Genomic DNA, 19,991 nt, shown 5'->3' with positions numbered 1-19,991 from the left:
TAAATTGGATGTGGAAAAAAAAACATCACAGAAATTACGGTAATTTTTATTTAGATTCTGGAGCAGTTCTTGAAAGTATTTCTTCATTTCAGTCCAATGATAGGCGGGACATCTTATGTCAGGATCTTGACACAATCAAAAGGTCTTGCCTGATCTCAGGAAGCTAGGGTCGGGTCTGGTTAGTACTTAGATGGGAGACCGCCTGGGATTGCCAGGGGGTTTAAATGGGTAATTTTGCGCACGTTCTGCTGCAACAGCAGTGCCTGACAAGAATTGGACACGATGACTTTAGATAAAACGTTAAAACTGATCAGATTCAATAATAAAGTGCAGGTGGTGTTAAATAAAGAGGGGGTTTGGGAGAAAACGAAGAAGGGATTGATGGAAGGAACAGTAAGGAAATATTTCTCAACGATTGTTGGACATGAGTAACATGTTTTTAGAATGTTTGAGGGGTGCAGGGCTGTTTAATAGGATCTGAGGAGTCAGGTAGAGGAGGCAGTGTCAATTAAGTGAGGTTTAGTGGACTGAGGCTGAGAGTTGTAATCTGTAATGATAGAGGGCGGTAATGCACCAGACTGATGAATGCTAACCCCCGTTAATCTTGAAGAAGAAGAGGAAGAATTAAACAATATTTCAAAAATATACTCTGACTGCTGACTGAAGATGTTACATTTATTTGATGTCAGTGTTGTCTTTTTTTCTCAGGCCAGCACAGGCAAAAACAAACGGAAGTTGTTTCCAGCACTTCTGTGACGCGATACATCACGTGGTTTTGCTTCGTCCCTCCATCGTTTGCGTGTGGATTTGCTAACAAGACTCACGCGTCCATTTTCTTTGTTAGACATTTCCTAAATACTGTAATTCAACAGGTTGCAAACAGACACCAGAGGGAGATTGTTTCAAAAACACATCGACGACTTGTCTCTCCCTCAGAGGAGAAAAGAGTGGTATGTAATAACTTGAGATCACCTGCTAGGCTACCAGCTAGTCGCTAAATGATCCTTAGCTTGGCGCCCTCAATTGTTCGGGCCTGTCGCGGTGCTTTCCTTAAAATACACGTTTATAATAATAATAATTCTGTAGCATATGATACCGACAGGTCATGTACATGTATTCACGCGTTATGTATGTTATTTTCCCTAGTAATGATTACGTAATGAAAATGTTATCTAAAGAATATACTCATATGATATATTTTGACGAAATAGACGAAAGGGCCAAGAACAACATGAATTTGTATCAAACTTTTTTCTCGGGAAGTCACTCATTAAAAGAAGTATTTAAACAATTCGTATTTGACGCATTATTTCTTGTCACTCAAATGTTGACATGATTTAAACATGTTACGTCAAGAACGCTATTCTTAAGTTACGACAAACTGTCGATGGATTCAAAGCAAGTTGTATGTTAAATCATCTTGGAATAACGAAATAAACCATGTAATCCCAATTGCTTCTACAGAAGAGTCAACATGTACAATGGCATTGGCCTGACCACCCCCCGGGGCAGCGGTACCAATGGCTACGTTCAGCGCAACCTGTCGACATTACGAGCCAAGCGACCCCGTGATGACCGTGGCGGCGAGCGCGACGAGAAGGACCTTGAACGGCTGGAAAGTCAACTGAACCGCAAGCCCAACGCCGAAATTCTGGAGCATCAGAGGAAGCGGCAGCTGGAGCTTGAGTGTGCCAAGTTCCAGGACATGATGGAAGAGCAGGGGTAACATTGCATGTTTGGTATGGTTGATATTTCCCCAAGTCATACAAGCAATCTATTTTAACATTGCCGTGTGCTTGCTTCCTTAGATATTCGGCAGAAGAGATCGAGGAGAAGGTGAACAGCTTCCGAATGATGCTTCAGGAAAAGCATCAGCCACTGCCTTCTGCTGCTGGTGACAAAGCCAGGTATACACCTAAGATAATGTTCTTTTACGTTCTCATCTTAAGCACGTTTACCTACACTCTTCGTTGACTGAGGCAGACACTTAAAATTGGAAAGCAACAATGTCACAAAACACATTTGTACAGTGTGTTTGGTTTCTTCATTGCAAGGTATTTTTGTTTTAAGCATTTTGACCTTGCAAAGTTAAAAGAATTATAGAATATACTTGCCTCAAATGTGTTGTGAGATGGAAACAATACTGAAGCTTATTTGGCCTTCTGTGAATCGTCTTTCTTGCCTTCTCTCCTCTTTGAGCTAAAAAAAGGTAGTTAAGGGCAGTGTCTGAAATAACGTCTGCCCGGGGCATGCATCTTTTACGCCGTGCGTACAACTTACAAAACGTCTCCGCCTGGGTGGCCGACAACTTTTTCAAGAAAAACAAAAAATATCTTTTTTTTTTTTTCTAAATAAATGTCACTTGACTTGTTTGTCAATTTGCATACTCGGCAGCCAATCAGAAGCCTGCATCGAATAACTTCATGCTTCCGGAGTCTCCAGAGCGTTATAAGGTCGTGGATTTGCATATCATTTTCCAAAGTAGACGCACAGACAACAAAAGAAAAAATGGTAAAGTGGTTAGGAATCAAGCCAAAATCTCAGCCCCAGAAGAAAGATTCAAAAGAAGCTAACAAAATGTATGACCCTACAAAACGTAAACGTACATTAAAAGCATAGTGGAAAGAGGAGTTCATGTGGCTTGTAGCAGACGACGCAACGCAAACATTGCATGAATGAAGAGGAGTAAATACAGGTAGATACTGATGGCTGATGGAAAACAGCGATGTCATATACATAGATAGATAGATAAATAGATAGATACTTTATTCATCCCCGTAGGGAAATTCACACTTCCAGCAGTCTACCCCGTTGTTTATTAACAGATGAACATGATGCCCTAGGGGTGCTTGTAGCGAAGTGGATGACGTCACGCCAGTCCAAAAATTCGACATCCCTGCGGCAGATGGAAAACTTTTCTTTGTGAAAATCCAGGGATACACCACCTCGTGTTAGCAAGTCCGCCTCCTCTCTGATTCCCCCGGCTTTCGTGTCTCTGTTTAGCGGCGTTGAAGCCGGATTGCTCCGGGTAGCACCGGGTGGCTACACGTTAGCGTCCGGAATGCTAAACGTGAGCCACGTTTCCGCAAAACACAGCAACTGCGCTCCCTGTGCGCTTCGATGTTTTCCACCAGCACTCGATGATCTTATTTGGTCGTGAGTTCGCATTTACCATGATTACGGATGGTACCGAAGACTTATAACGCCGCTAGCCGCTTTGCTAGCTCCGGCTTTTCTTCCACGATAGGCCCCTTCATCACGCCGGCACGAGAATTTTTCAGGGCAAGGAGTTGAAATTCCTTGAATACACGCATTTCTTGTGCGTTAAAACCCATGTCCATAGGATAGAAGTAATCCATAGTGTAGTTGTCAAAACGGGAAGAAAAAACACCGAAGATAGGAGCAGACAATAAAACAATAGGGCAGCTGCTGGAAAAGGCAGCCGCTCGTGGCAGCGCCGCTTTGATGTAATGTTATAAGTAAATTTATCATAAACTTAATTTAGAAGTGTTGTTCTGTTATATATTCTAATTATCAATCTTTTAACACTTTGCAACAGTGTTTTTTTTTTTTTTTTGCGGTTAGTTGTCTTACTGTGTTTCAAGTTGTGAAAAATGGGGCAGGCAACTTCTCAGAGTTTTCTGCCCTGGTGTCCGCTAACTTTTTGCCATGAGTTTCAGACACTGTTATGGGAATTTAAAGTTCAGCATTTGCGATACTTGCATCCAAATTCTATTTTGTGTAGGTATTAGATGAACCTTGGTAACAGCACTCAGAACCTGCATATGTTCAGTTTTGCATTTCTTTTGCTACTCATTCAGATTTTATTGGCTGTTTTTTAAAAAAAATTGTTTATTTTGTTGTTCTGCCCAGTGTAAACGAAACACATGCCCTGGCAGCTGCTAACCAGCAGAAGAACGACCGGCTTCGTGCCGCCTTTGGTATCTCCAGCGACTACGTTGATGGCTCTTCCTTTCATGCTGATCGCAAGGAGAAAGAGAAGGAGAAACGCGAGCAAGAGCGTCTGGAAAGGGAAAAGCAGCAACAGAAATATACGTGAGTGGAACCTCTAAAATGTTCATTTGTAACAGAAAACCCAAATAATTTCTTGTCTGGGTACCAGGAGGAAAGAATAAATTTGATAAATTCTGGCCTAATGCCAAATTTCCAGTGCATATTGACCTTTGTACGGTGTTACGTTACTTTACAAAATGTAAACTATTATAACAACACTTGTTCCCTAATTCCAAATCATCCAGAGATTCTCCTCAATTTTAAAGCAGCTCACCCTCTCCCTAAAAAAATCCTTTGAAAAGTTACACTCGAAATGCTTAATCAAAATGATAATGCGCAATTCCACACAACCCGGTCAAGATATTGTTTTTGGTATTGTATTTTTACCTCTATGAGGTGCACTGTACTAAATGGCACATTATCTATTATGTGTGCCATTGCTGTATGTTACACATACACAAGCAGTACCAGATTAAAGGATGTATTCTTTGTGTACAATTTGCGCGCCCACACTTCACCTTTTGGTGTCCACTACTATGTCTGCCTTACAACAACACACATGCAAGTATATGAGTCCATATTTTTAAAAAAGAGCGGGAACAACACCACCACACCCAAGGTTACCAGCTTGGGTTTTCAAAAATATAGTGGGAGAATTTCAACGTCCATCTAACAACAACAACAATACACAGTCATGCACTACTTGGCAAAATAATAATGATTATATTTTTAAAATGCGCATTTTAACCTGAAATTTAGACAATTTCAGTTGCGCGCCGTGTTATTTAGAGGCTTTACGTTAGCGCCCCTCCTCCTCTGCTTCGTGTGTGAGTGTGTGTTTGTGCGGCACCTCGCAGAGAGATCCGTGTACGATAAATGACCAAATCATGACGGCTCCTCGAGCGAAAATATCTCGTTCTTTCCAGCCAGCGTAGACAGACGAATGAGGCTTTGTGCAAAAAAATGACCGTGATGTTTTGTGCATTATGCCTCGAGAGCGTTGTACCTCGCATATCAAGTGTTAAACGTCATTACGAGACGAAACATGAATTCAAGGATGAGTCTGACATAGCGGAGACATTAAAACACTGTGTCCAGGTACGGCAAACAAACACAGACGCTGAAAACCCTTGTCACTGCCCAAAACACCACCACTGAAGCAAGCCATCACATTGCTCACTGCATAGCAAAGCATAGAAAACCATTTACTGATGGCGAATATTTTAAAGGTGTGTGTGTGTGTCTGTGTGTGTGTGTGTCTGTGTGTGTGTGTGCGCGCGTGCGCGCGCGAATGGTTGATTCTGATTAATTCTTGTGGCAAAAAGTTGAAGTCATGGATGGCTACAAGCCTTTCCACTTGTTTTTCACATTCCTTTTTAGTTGATTGATGAACAAGAATAGTAGAAGATAAATTCGTCAGTTATACCATTAAAATGTTTATGCATGTTGTATATTTGTACTGGTGTAAAATTACAGGTCTGTTGGATATTAAAAAAATGTTGTGCGGGTCATTAATCTTGGTGTGGCACACTGTTTTACAAGGAAATCTGAAAGTGGCATTCCACACCAAAAAGGTTGCTAACCCCTGCCCTAGATATTTTTAAGAGGAGTCTCAAGACCCACTGTTTTAACGTGGCTTTTAATTGATCATTATTTATTTAGCTTTAATTTGTTCAACTTTTAACATTTTAATGTATAATACTTTACTTTTACTTCATATTTTTATGTTGTTCTGCGGTTGTTGTTATTTATATTTTTATATTTCAGTGTTTCCTCATTTTGGAGGCCCACACTTGTAGGGTGTGGTATAATGGCTGAAATCCTGATGCCATCTGCTGCCATCCCTATCAGTGTGGATAACCCTCCATCAGGTCACTTTCCTCACATGGTTAGTCTGTCATTAGTATGTTAGATGTCATTTGCGATAGTCCTAGCTGTGTGGCTCCTTGCAAATAAAGCCAGATTTTGAGAATGCTCGAACAGCAGTGCTGATGATGTTGTTGTTGAGTCACTCAAGGCGCCTAAGGTAATCCTTAGTAGCGCTAGACTCGCTCGAGGGAGGCTCCGTAGTTCTCCGAAGGAGAGGGGGCTGCGACTGTCCTGTGCCGCCAGGCCTGACTGGATGTGACCCAAGCATACAAAGCCTCTGAAGTCCTTAGTACGTTCGGACAGGACGGTGCATGATATATTCAACGCCGTGCTTCCCTCTTGAATGTGTTTATAGTGTCCTGCAATGTCCGCCGTACAACACACACACAAACCCACACAGAGAGACACTGGGCACCTTACATTATTAAACAAGCATTATAGTTGTGGAAATAAAGTACCTTGTTTTTTTTGCTTGATCTTGTATTGTCTTGATTCTTAAATATGTTACTGAAGTGTTAGCGGAAATATCACAGAATTTATAACATCAAATGACATGCTTTTCCACAGTTTGGTGGAGGACTCTGATGAATCGGATTCCCCACCCAAAAAACGCAGTCGCAAGAAGAAAAAAAGGAACAAGAAAAGAGTCAGGTATGCCTAATCTAAAGTAGAACTAATATTTTTAATTGATAGGCAAACAAATATATAAAGTAACAGACTCTTCCCTTCAACATGAGCTTTTCAGATTTTCTAAAATAAAGATGGGTAAGTGTCAATGTCAAACTGATCAAGTCCTTTTTAAAATTACGGATTTCACATGCAGACTGGTGATGCCAGCCATTGATACTTATGGCATACATTTCTGACGTCAAGTAAGAGTCTTACTTTCCAGCAATTAGAGTTTGACAAATTTGCGAGCTGTGCATCCAAACAAATTTCTTTACCATCAAATTACTTTTCCTGCTAATACTAGTTGTATCTTATAGTTTTGGTAGGTGTATATTCTCAAAATCTGTCAACTTACGATTTGAAAAAGTAATAACAACCAGTTGATGTTGGCATTACGTGAAATCATTTAACAGTTCGCAGAGTCCTTCTCCAACTTCACGCCAAGATAAAAAGTCCAGGAAGAAAAAGAAGAAACGGTACTTTACCTTAACTCAAAATGTCACATTATTTTACAGAGTCCTGCTCTAAACTAGCACCTTCTTATTTTTTTTTCCAGCGAGTCCTCCGAAGAAGAGGAAAAAAACAGGTTCGGAATTTGTATCTCATGACGTGCAGAAGTTCTCGCACCTTGCAATTCATCTGAAAAACTAGATACATGTGTAAAAGTAGTTGTAAAGATCGTACTTCCTTTGTGAAGCAACATTCATAAAAGCAAAATTAAGCAATGATGGTTTGGTCCTCAGCTCCTCGGACGAGCAGAAAAAGTCTTCAAAGAAGAAAAAGAAACGAGCAGGTAAAAGTCCTGCAAAGACAAAGGCAGCGCCACAGCGAAGCGTCTCAACCAGTTCATCTAACAGGTGTGACACTTAACCTTTAGTTTGCTTAGATTGTATTTGACGTCCATATTATTGACTTAACAAAGATGTTTTCTTGAATGTTAACAGTCACTCGCCTGAGCCATTACGATCGCGTCAGAGCAAGTTTCAAGAAGATAACAGCCGCCGGCCAAGATCCCCGGAGAAAAGACAAGCACGTGACGTGCAAAGTATGCGGCAACGGGGAGGTGATGAGGTGAGTCGGCATAAACTTTATCTTCTATTTGTCCACAGTGTTCAAGGAGTCTGACATCCAAGGTTGGTGAATTTACCAACAGCAAGTGAATGCAAGATTTAATCATGCTCACTCATTTATTGCCTATGTGAAGCGAGCGCATTAATTTGATACGTACCGTGGTTATCAAAATTATTCAACCTCCACAGTAGATACGCCTGTTGACAACTTAGACATTTGTTTTTCATCTTATTTAAAATCTCATTCAAATATTATGTTTCTAACAGACATCGACCCAAAATTACAACAAAAATGTTTCTTACGTACTGTACTCATTGACAGTTTTTATATAACTACCGTATTTTCTGCACTATAAGGCGCACATAAAATCTGATTTAAAAAAAAAAAGCTGACTATGCGCCTTATAATCCGGTGCGCCTTATATATGGGTCAATATTGAATTACAAGGTCTCGCAATTTACGGTAAGCAGCCACCGACTCCATTTTTTCGCGTAGAAGAAGTAGTGCGCTGTGCATACTGGGAAATATTAAACAACGATTCTCTTTTATTTGTGCGTTTGTATAAAGACCCTGAAATGGCTCCTATTAAGAGACACGCTTACAACGCAGAGTTTAAACTCAAGGCGATCAGTCACGCAGTAGAACACAGGAATAGAGCAGCAGCGAGAGAGTTCAACATTAATGAATCGAACACGAGAGTGGCTCGAGCCGGCAGAATTAAGAGTCCCCCTAGGAACTCGCTAACTGAACAATGGTTCCATGGGTGAATTATGTAAAACCCACTACAACGTTTTACATTTTACATTTATTATGTTATGGCTTTACTGTTATTGTTTTGCACTTGTTGTTTTTGCACATTACGAGTGTCACTATATTGCGATTGCACTAATGTTTAATTTACCATAACAGTATCAGACGTTTTTTTGCGTGTTGACTAAATGGAGGAAAAGTAAAATGTTATGCCTTGCTGTCGTTCAAAGATGTTAAAGATGTGTCACAAAAATGCTTTACCTCAGAGAAAATAATAGATGGCTGTTTATTCATTTTTGAGAGTGAATGGAGTTGTGGAAAGCTTGTTTGTTATCTATTAATAAAGTTCGACTGACCTATCTGACTGTTTTGTTGACATTCCCTTTAGCGCGGCACCATCTAACGGTTGCATAACGTAACTACATCCTCTACTGTAGCCAAGTCACATTTATTTATGACGCTCCTAATCACAAAAATGTCTCGAAGGACTGCACAGGATCACAGTTACAAAATTGCACAATTACCTGATCTTAAACCAGCATGCACTTATAGCGCCTTATAATGGGGTGCGCCTTATTTATGGAAAAAGTTTAAAAATATATCATTCATTGAAGGTGCGCCTTATAACACGGTGCGCCTTATAGTGCGGAAAATACGGTACTTGTTAGACGATTATTAAACCCTTTGGGCCCCGCAAGCACCGAGTGCCAACCGCGTGCGACGCCACTGGCAATACTCATTTTGCTGTGGTGTCAGGTGTATGCAGGACTTTGACCAAACAAGAGAAAAAATGGGTTTTGAAGGGAACCGGATCTTGATAAGTAGGTAGCCGGCTCCTGTCATCCACTTCCAAGAGCAGTCTTAGAGCCGTTTCGTCCGCAAACTACATTATTTTGCACGCAGCCCTCATTTGCCTTTTCTTTCAGCGCTTAGTAAATACTGTCATCTTAACAACTTCCAACTATATGTTAGTCACAATTTTTTATGGTAACATGATCCAAATATACGTGATGTAGACAAGTTGAAAGAAAGAGGACAACCACGGCTGAAAACTGCATAATGTACGCGAGGGCATATTGGCGTTGGTATTCTGCAGCCAAAGGGGTCAAAGTCAAATTCCCCACGCGGTTGGCCACAAGTTTGCGCGAGGCTTGTGTATGTATAACTTACTTTTGCAACAATAACACGTGTAGATGTGAAAGCATAGCTTGAGTCAAGTTTCTTGCCACAATCCATTGTTATTGTTACCTGATCTTCAAAAGCAAAATTCTACAGTTCATTAGGTTTTCGGTTTGCATGCGGCATTTGCCTTCAAGTCCCTTTAGAGATTTTCAAAGGGATTAAAGTGTGATGATTGATATTGCTACTCTAGAATCACCCTGCCCTTTTTTGGAAAACACTGTGGTAGATTTTGAAATATGCTCGTGATAATTGTATTGTTGATGATTCAACGTCTCCCAAGCCTCAGTTTTGTCACTCATGGCTTTATGGTATTCCGGTTATCTAAAGCCACGTAAACATGCAACATGGTCCAATTATTGTCTTGGTATGACTTCTAATAGTCCGGTTGGCTGAGTTCTTTCTTTTTCAGTTTACCCGTTAATCTACAGCGGTACCTCTACTTACGAATTTAATTGATTCTGGGAATAGCTTCGTAACCTGAAAACTTCGTATGTAGAAAGGCATTTTGATCGGTGCCTCCATCGTCGAGGCGGCTAATCGGAGTTGTGGCTGTAAGGTAGTCTGTGCCTGCCGCGGCGCCAACCCTCAGACCTGTCGGTGGTCACCGGTGGTGAGGGATGCTCTCCAACTGAAGGAGTCTTATCGGGCCTTCCTGGCGTGTGGGACTCTCTAAGCAGCTGGCAGGTATTGGCTGGCCAAGCGGAATGCGGCTTCAGTGGTTGCCGTGGCAAAAACGTTATGGGAGGAGTTTGGCGAGACCATGGAAGGCGACTTTCGAACGGCTTCGAGAAAATTCTGGTCAACCATTCGGCATCTTAGGGTGGGGAAGCGGTGTGCCATTGACACTGTGTATAGTAGTGATGGGGCACTGCTGACTGACCCGGGACGTTGTGAATCAGTGGGCAGAGTACTTCGAAGACCTCCACAAACCCCCCCGACATGTCTTCCTGTGAGGAAGCAGACCCGGGGGACTCTGAGGTGGGCTCTCATATCTCTGGGGTTGAAGTCGCTGAGTTTGTCAAAAAGCTCCTCAGTGGCAAGGCCCCAGGGGTCAATGAGATCCGCCCAGAGTTCATTAAGGCTCTGGGTGTCCTGGGCATATTATGGTTGACACGCCTCTGCAACATTGCATGGACATTGGGGCAATGTTCCCTCTAATATTCCATGGGTCTGAGCGTTCACACAAAGTCGGTGAGCAACGCTTGAAACAACAGTGAGCAACAGCAATCCCAACTCTGGCAACTAAGTCATTATCAAACATGGCCAAAACTTGACATATTACATTTTGCTGAGTTTCCGGCAATGCAAAAAAATGTTTTCACTTTTGAATTAATTGACTAATTTATTACTGCAACGGTTGTGCAGCCTACAAACGTCATTTGTTTTTACAACAATTCTTTCACAAGATTTCCATTTCCTTTTTTTTCCTGGTATCTTTTATCGCATAATACTAACATTTTTGGGGGCTTATTTAGTCGGTTGCAAGATACAGGACTGTATTTAATCACATTTTTTTGTGGAAGTACAATGTTGGCAACAAGATTCACTTGATATAATTGGAAATTATTTGAATGCAACACAAACTTCTTCTTTTTCCGTGTTTTTTTTTTCTACTTTTTAAAAATTCTTTTAAAAAAGTCTCATTGTGTTTATTTTTTCCGAGCTGTTACTTTTTTTTGTTCTCTATTTACTCTTTTCCTAAGTTTCTTTTTCTTTTTTTTCTGTTCTTTTTTCTAAATTTTTCCTTCTTTTTTTTCCTCAGCTTTTCACTACTTTTTCATTTTGGTATTTTTTTCTTTTTTGTTCTAATCCCCCCTTCTTTTAAGTCATTTTGTGCATAGTTTTACATCATATTTGGTCATGTTGGGATTAAAGAAGCAAAAACAACCTGAAGAGCCGTTTAGGACCCGAAAGAGCCGGTTCCTTTTAGTCAGCCGAGCCAAAGAATCCGGTTCTCGACAAACTCTACTCACTTTACTTTTCGACTTCGTTGACATTGACTTCAAAATACCGCATTTAGAAAACAGCGTCAGGGGAACCCGTGTATTTTTACCTTCATGCATTGTAACTTTGACTTAAGTCGCTTCTTATTTAGTAATTTTGAGCCCTCATTTTTGTGCGCTGGCTAGATTTTCTTGTGCGCTGAGAATGTGCGAGCATTGCGCAATTGAGCACGCGCGCAGCTCAGAGGGAACACTGCATTGGGGACAGTGCCTCTGGACTGGCAGACATGGGTGGTGTTTCCCCTTTTCAAGAAGGGGGACTGGCGAGTGTGTTCTAACTTCAGGGGAATCACACTTCTCAGCCACCCTGGTAAGGTCTATTCTTGCCCCAAGTGGAAGAGTTCAAGTATCTTGGGGTCTTGTTCACGAGTGAGGGTAGGATGGAACAAGAGATCGACAGACCGGTCGGTGCAGCGTCTGCCGTCATTCGGACCCAGTACCTGTCCGTCGTGGTGAAGAGGGGCTGAACCGAAAGGCAAAGCTCTCGATCCACCGGTCGATCTACGTTCCTACTTTCACCTATGGTCATGAACTGTGGGTTATGGCCGAAAGAACACGATCCCGGATACAAGAGGCTGAAGTGAGTTTCCTCCGCAGGTTGGCTGGGCTTTCCCTTAGACATAAGGTAAGAAGCTAAGTCACCCTGGAGGGACTCGATGTAGAGCTGCAGCTCCTCCGCTTTGAGAGGAGCCTGTTGAGGTGGCTCGGGCATCTGATAAGGATGCCACCTGGACGCCTCCCTCGGGAGGTGTTCTTGGCATATCCCACCGGCAGGAGGCCACGGGGCGACCCAGGACACTCTGGAGAGACTGTCCCCAAGCTGGCCTAGGATCGCCTTGGGATCCCGTCGGATGAACTGGAGGAAGTGGTGGGGATAGGGACGTCTGGTCTTCCCTGTTAAGGCTGCCGACCCCGCATAAGCGGAAGACATGCCATTATTTAATGTGATTAATATATACTATATTCGATATTATATATAAAATGATCATTGTAATATTAACAAAATAAAAGATGACTGTTTAGCTTCCAAAAACACATCTATTGTGGGGTTTGAACAATTTTTAACGGCACGGTAATGCTTGTAATCATGATTGAAAGTGCCCTCCTCTGTAAATGTTTGACAACTGGCACAGTGGGACTTCACTCATTTAGTGCCATAACTTATAAATGCATTTTCAAAATCACTGTCCTTAAGTGCCAAATTGTAAATATTTGTTTTTCGTTTTTTGTAGTTATAGCACTTCAGTTAGTATCAAGCCTCTGTGAATGTCAGTATGATAAATCACCACCTTGTCAACACTTACTGGCTAGTTTCGTTCATGTATCAATAGTGTTACACCGTACAGCAGTGTGTAGGGCAATAGGCGGAGTACACATATTAGTGATAAAAGCGAAGATATGAGTTCAAACTGTTAAGGCTTTAAAGATTTATTCTTTCTAAAAAAGGATGACAAATTGCCTTCGTAGTCGTCAGGACAGAGAGAGATGACGTTCAGTGCATGTTCGTTATTGCAATGCGACCCTAATCGTGACCACTTCACTGGAAACATCAAGGGCTGAAAAGTATATGTATAAGTTCAGTGTTCTTGCAAAAAATGTTATTTTGCCATCAAAGTGCCCGCATGTTTATGTAATTTTTTTTAGATGTTGTAGGTATCACTAATAAATATTTTTTGAAAAGCACTGAAGTGAAAGTTTTGCGTCAAATGCACTCTTTCCCCAAAAGCTGTTCTCTTGTAAACGTGCAATTTCTAGAGACTTGGCAATGTCAACTGTTGTTTACTACACAATTTTAAAAGCTAGTAGCATACTTTTTTTCTGATAAAAGATGAGGGTTCAATCTTCCTTTGGTGTGTCCTATGCCGATATAGCTAAGGAACTATGTTTTCTGTTGGCCTTCAGAAATGAGTCAAAATGGCAAAAATTGGTTGATACTGGTACTTTCCATTTGAGAGAAATATCACTGAATGAGTTAATTATTATTCAAGTTACTTGCTGCTGTGACTCCAACTTAAGATAAACTAATAATGCCATGGATTATTATATATAATACATTTGCCAAGTGACTTTCGCTTTTTTCTGATTACCACTAGAAAGAAAATGAAAGGACACTGAGCTCCCATTCCAGGAGGAGACAAGATTCCTCTCCATTCTCACCTCCACAGACAGACAGAAAGAAAGGGGTTGAGAGGATCAGTGAGCAACCAAGCAAAAGACGGCGCTCACGTAGTAAGGATACTGAAAATAGGAAGGACAATGAGAAGGACACCCGGAGCAAAGAAACAAACATACAGGGAGGTAGAAGATCAAAAAGTCCACAAAGTGGAAAAGACCGAGGGAAAGGGAGACATGCACAGAGAAGGGAACAGAAAGACAAAAACAAACAGTCTCCTCAGAAGAAAAGACATGACTCTTCATCCCCTTCACCTACTAAAGAGGCCAGATCTGGATGGAGTAGCAGAGCGGCTAGAGAGGAAGAGAGGAACATTGGAAAGCGGCACACAAGCAACCGACAAGACTCTTCTTCCCCTTCAGCTCGCAGGGTGGACAACAGGACTTCACGCAACAGAGAAGCTGAACGAGGGGAAGACAGGAGCACAGGGCAGCGGGAAACAAGGACCAGACATTACTCTTCCTCCTGTTCACCTGCCAGAGTGGAGTCCAGAATTAGTAGGAGTGGTTCTGAACAAGATGAGAGGAACACTACAAAGCGGGATACAAAAAACAAACATAATTCATCTTCTCCTTCACCTCCCAAAATGGGATCTGGGGCTATTCACAGCAGACAAGAACAACGAGAGGATGAAAGAAATACTGGAAAGCAGGATAGAAAGACCAAACATGACTCCTCTTCCCAGTCGCCATCTCCTGAGAGGAGGAAAAGGGAAGACACAACACATACATCCAAGAATAAAGAAACCACAAAGAGAACTGACACAGCTCTGCATGCTCCTCGTTCTCATTCGCCATCTTTCAATAGGCACAAGGAGAAAAACCTAGATGGATCTAAAAAGTCAGATGAGACAAAGGAAATCAAGCAGAAACCAGACACTAAGACCAGTAGTCCTTCAAAGCAGCAGGTACAAAAAGAATGCAGCAGTGGAAGTGATTCCTCCTCATCCACGTCGTCATCCTCATCATCGTCCTCATCTTCAGAAGATGAAGATGAATCAAAGACAAGAGAAAATACAAACTCTCCTATGGGTGCAGCTGCTCAAAGATTACTTACTAATGGACGTGCTGAAAGCTCACAAGAACCCCGAAGGTCCCCGACGCATCTTGAAAACAAGGAAGGAGCCATTCAAAGTACCTTTGCAGACGTCCCATTGGCAAAAAAACATAAAGAGCAACATAGTCCACAGGAAAGCTTCAACAAAAAGTCCCGCTCTCCACCAGCCCATCGTGTCACACCACCAAAACAGTATCAGGACCCTCTGCCTCAATACAGGAGAACCAGTCCTTCTGCTGCCCGGCCCAGAAACCGGGAGTGGGAAAGGGACCGTGGGCGGGAATGGAACGCCAGACGCAGCAGCTCCAAAAGCCCCAGAAGGCGGAGCCCCCTTGTCAGGTAACTCATTTATAACACATCTGATGGGAAGTATAAACATTTTTCCAGTTTTTAAGACTTGTCACTTCCCTAAAGTTTTAAACCTATTCTGTAGCTTACAACCACAAATTGTCTTGCCATGTACGAAAATTTAAAATCAGTTTATGGGGAAAACATATCAAACATGTTTTAACCACCTGATATAGTATATCCATGTCCGTGTCACATTCATTTCTCTTGTCTAATTCATGAAAAGAAGTTCTTTGATACAGTGGTTTACATAAAATGCTCCTGCATTCTAAATATATAATTATACACTTTGCGCATTTATGAAGGATTTTTTGGTTGAGACGTTTTACTGTCAATAGTAGTCTGTACCCTTGAGTGTGCAATAAACTGTCAGATTGTTAACCCCCCCCCCCCCCCCCAAACTCTACTGAACAGGAAATAAAAATATTCACAAATTAAAAGAATTATAACGTTTTGACTCTTCAGTTGAAGTCAGAAAAAAAAGTGTCAAGATTAATAGTTTTGAAGAAGTTAAACTAATTCAAATATGTTGAGACATTAGAATCTCTAATGTTGACAATTCTAGTAAGTTTTATTTATTTTTAAATCAATTTGAGATAAATTTGAACTCAGTATCTTGCATAACCTATGAAAAACAGGTTGACAATCTTGGATCCATTATCAAATATGTTTGTCTATTAGGGGTCGCCGCCACCCTTCGCCACCACACAGGAGACTGAATAGTCCCTCGCCATCCTCGCTGCAGAAAAGAAGGAACAGTCGCTCACCATCACCGTTGAGGAAGAGACCACCCAGTCGGTCTCTTTCCCCACCATTAAGGAAGAGGACCAGTCCCTCACCAGATAATAGACGGTCCAGTCGATCGCCAGTCAGGAAGAGGACCAGTCCCTCACCATATAAGAGGCGGTCCAGTCGATCGCCAGTTAGGAAGAGGACCAGTCCCTCACCAGATAAGAGGCGGTCCAGTCGATCGCCGGTCAGGAGGCGGGCCAGTCGGTCGCCGGTCAGGAGGCGGGCCAGTCGGTCGCCAGTCAGGAGGCGGGCCAGTCGGTCGCCAGTCAGGAGGCGGGCCAGTCGGTCGCCAGTCAGGAGGCGGGCCAGTCGGTCGCCAGTCAGGAGGCGGGCCAGTCGGTCGCCAGTCAGGAGGCGGGCCAGTCGGTCGCCAGTCAGGAGGCGGGCCAGTCGGTCGCCAGTCAGGAGGCGGGCCAGTCGGTCGCCATTTAGGAGGCGGGCCAGTCGGTCGCCAGTCAGGAGGCGGGCCAGTCGGTCGCCAGTCAGGAGGCGGGCCAGTCGGTCGCCAGTCAGGAGGCGGGCCAGTCGGTCGCCAGTCAGGAGGCGGGCCAGTCGGTCGCCAGTCAGGGGGCGGGCCAGTCGGTCGCCAGTCAGGGGGCGGGCCAGTCGGTCGCCAGTCAGGGGGCGGGCCAGTCGGTCGCCTGCCAGGGGGCGGGCCAGTCGGTCGCCTGCCAGGGGGCGGGCCAGTCGGTCGCCTGCCAGGGGGCGGGCCAGTCGGTCGCCTGCCAGGGGGCGGGCCAGTCGGTCGCCATCACCCCTCAGAGGAAGAGGGCTAGCCAATCTCTCACCAAAGACTGATCACTCGGCATCCTCAGAAGGTATTAGAAGACAAGAAAGCAAAGCAGAAAGGCTCCAACTGTTGCCCAAGAAGACTATACAAAACCCCAGCAGATCGTCGTCCTCATCTTCATCTTCGTCCTCGGACTCCTCCTCTTCCTCCTCTTCCTCCTCCTCATCTTCACCTTCACCGCCACCAATCCGGAAAGTGGCAAATGTTCCACAGCGGGAAAAGATGACCCAGCATGAAGACGAAAGAGGAGAACACAAGTTGAGGAAAAGCGGGTCTGTATTGTCAAGCTCTCGCATCGCTGCTGCGCCGTCGATGCGTGCCTCAGATGCCCAATCAGAAAACAGCGAGTCATCTCCATCCATGAAGAAATCGTTTCCGCAAGCGGCCACGCAGCAAAGGGTTGTCCAGCATGATGTGAATGGGAAGGAATCAAACAAGAACAGAAGCCGGAGCAGCAGTTCTTCATCTTCTTCCTCATCTTCGTCCTCATCTTCGTCCTCTTCCTCGTCCTCTTCAGACAGCTCTGACTCTGGGGCACGGTCAGAAAAAGGGTATGCATAAATTGGGAATTGGTTGTGGTAATATTTAATCTTGACACCTCATTGATATATCTTTACAGTAAAACTAATGCTTAGCATTCTCAAACTTTTCGCGCTTGACTTTTTATTATTTTACATACAGTAAATTATTTTGCAACTTTGTCCCGTATTGAATTCCAAGCTGCTTCCTCCTCTGCGTCTGCGCATTGCACAAGGCAGGAATACAAGGATAAGATTAGACTACATCAGATCAAACTACAGTACTAGGCTTGGCCTTAGTAGGCCCATCCATAGGCTAAGGGCAGTATGTTTGATATGGCTGCTTTAAAAATATGGCCCGCACTATGTGGTTTAAATGGAGAGGATTTGAGACTGGCTTTTTGAAGAGTGATCTTTAATAGTGAAATAATGCTCTCTAATATTTGCGTTGAAAAATTATAAATCAGTCGGGACTTATTTCAGAGTTTGTTAACATTGTGAAGTAGTGTAAATAATATTAAAATGTTAATCATGTAGGACGAGCATAATGGCCAGGCTTGGGGTCGCCAGGCATTCTACTTAAGCAAGGTTGTCGGGCTGTGGTTTGTTAAAAAAGCGCCAGGGAGCCACTAGAGCAGAGTTCTCTAACTCGCCCAATGGATGACAGCTTGAAGTCATTGCTTAATATGAAAGTTAAAGGGACAGTGTGTATTATTTGCCCAGTAGATGTTTCTGTATTCTGTTGTGCCACCGAAAACGAGTTCTAAAAGCACTATGGAGGAAGACAAAATAAGGCGATTCAAAATGCACCTGATTACTTTTAAAAGGGAAATAAGAAAAAAAAACGGGGGGAGAGGACAGGGGGAAAGGGGCGAGAAAGAATAAGACACAAAGTAAAACCTTAAGAATAAAAGGGGAAAATGAAAAGGAGAAAATTGCATTTTTTTCGTTTATTTTTTCCCTCTTTATCTTTTTGTATTTCTCCATTTTCCTTTTATGCTTTTCCGCCTACTTTTCTTTTAATTCCTGTTTCCTTTTTTGCCTCTTTTTTTCTTCCCTATGTTTTATTCCTCTTAAAATATATATTTTCCCTTTTGTCATTCCTTGAAAAAAGCTGGGTAAAAATTGAAAGAAAAAGGGTCATTTTTGCGCACTTTCCGTACACATAGTTTAGTCTTTTTCAACCTTTTTTGAGCCAGGGCATGTTTTTTACATTGGAAAAATGTTCGGCACACCACTAATCAAAAATGTTATAAAAGTACACTGAACAGTATGTTTAAATACAATATAATTTATAATACCCCTAGTTTTTACAGCACAAAAACTTGACAATGACATATTTGCAGAAAATTTATAAATGTTTTATTAAGTTTTAAAAAGTGACATTGGATAATTTTTCACGGCACACCCTACGATCTCTCACGGCACACTAGTTAAAAATCACTGCCATAGTTTGTAGTCTTCCTTGGATTCATTTTTAGTTGCACTACACATTACAGTGACATCTAGTGGACGAATATTAAACACTGCCCTTTAAAGAAAGCAGAATGTTTTTATCAGCGCCGTTGTTGTTGAAACTCCCATGCGGTCCAACCTCACCTGGACCCTCGTTTCAGTATCCCCAACTCAATTGAGTTTGAGACCCCTGCACTAGGGGGTGCCAAAGACCAAATGCACCTTCAGAGCAGTTTGTACACGAAAGCAGAAGTTTATCAATTTTGGGTATTTATTGGGGGTGCCCTGACAAAAAAACTACCTTAAGATACTCCCAGGGGCCTTCAGCTTTTGTGGATCTTATAAGCCACATTTGAACACCCGCGTGTAAATTCGGGATTTATATAATGGTTTAGATAACATCTATCCATTTTCTCTACCGCTTACCCCTCATTAGTGTCCCGGGGGTATATGAGCCCATCCTAGCCATCTATGGGCAGTGAACACAATGATCTGGTTGCCAGTATTGAATAACATTTATGATCTATTTATTTATGTTTTTGTAACAGTGGCAGTAACCCTCGCCGGCTTCCGGCTGACTCCCTGCGAGATTCTCGGTCTCTGAGTTATTCTCCTCCCCGACATATGCGAGGTGCTCCCAAGTCGCCGGGTCGCAGATCAAAAGGTCGCCCTCGCTGATCTTCGCTGCTGATTCGACACGTGAACTCTGACCTTTGGACAAGCTCCTTCCCTTCCTTTTAAGAGGAAGGGGCACAACCATAGCAGCAGGCAAAGAAACACCTGCTGCACAACGTAGATGTATCTCCCGAGCGTCATGTGATTTTTGGTGTTCTCAACGTATCCCTGCCCAACTTATGTGTCACATGTGAATTTGTTTTCTTTCTAAAGATGATAATAAAGTTAATTGTACCTTTTATTGCTGTGCTCTTTTCATCTCCGTTGATGATTTGAAAACAAATCATCTTAGTGTTTTTCCTGACTGATGCCTTTCAGTGAGAAATCAGCCTATAGGTCTAATATAAAAATGAATGTGTAGTACTTTTTTTTTTAAATACATTTGTTGGTTATTCGCTGAGCCAAGCTTGACAGTAAGAAGAGGAAACCAATGTCTCTTTCAGTTCCTCAAATTTGATCTCAATAATTGTCATATAAAATATTGATTTATTGGGCAGGGGCGCAAGTGTAAAGCAGAAAAAATTGTACAAAAATCCCAAGCATATTATTGTTGGCATTGTATGTAAACCTAAATAAAATTCTTAAACTGTAAATGCCTGTCTTCCGTGGAGTCTATATTGTCGCAG

General features: G+C 42.5%; 1 protein-coding gene across 1 annotated transcript; it reads left to right on the top strand.

Moving 5' to 3' along the window:
- Positions 1–604: 604 nt before the first annotated feature.
- On the top strand, positions 605–19,958 carry srrm2 (serine/arginine repetitive matrix 2). The gene is made up of 12 exons (XM_088341068.1): positions 605–950; positions 1,465–1,722; positions 1,809–1,907; positions 3,874–4,056; positions 6,451–6,534; positions 6,966–7,028; positions 7,109–7,138; positions 7,296–7,409; positions 7,497–7,623; positions 13,652–15,126; positions 15,817–17,268; positions 19,239–19,958. The coding sequence occupies exons 2-12, from the start codon at positions 1,475–1,477 to the stop codon at positions 19,366–19,368; spliced, it is 4,005 nt and encodes a 1,334-aa protein (XP_088197194.1). The 5' UTR covers positions 605–950; positions 1,465–1,474; the 3' UTR covers positions 19,369–19,958.
- The last annotated feature ends 33 nt before the right edge of the window (positions 19,959–19,991 follow it).

This window comes from Urocampus carinirostris, chromosome 1 (assembly GCF_059441175.1).
Source record: "Urocampus carinirostris isolate Australia breed hairy pipefish chromosome 1, RoL_Ucar_1.0, whole genome shotgun sequence".
Classification (NCBI taxonomy): domain Eukaryota; kingdom Metazoa; phylum Chordata; class Actinopteri; order Syngnathiformes; family Syngnathidae; genus Urocampus; species Urocampus carinirostris.
The sequence above is the reverse complement of the archived record's forward strand: the minus strand, read 5'-3'. Positions and strand labels throughout refer to the sequence as shown.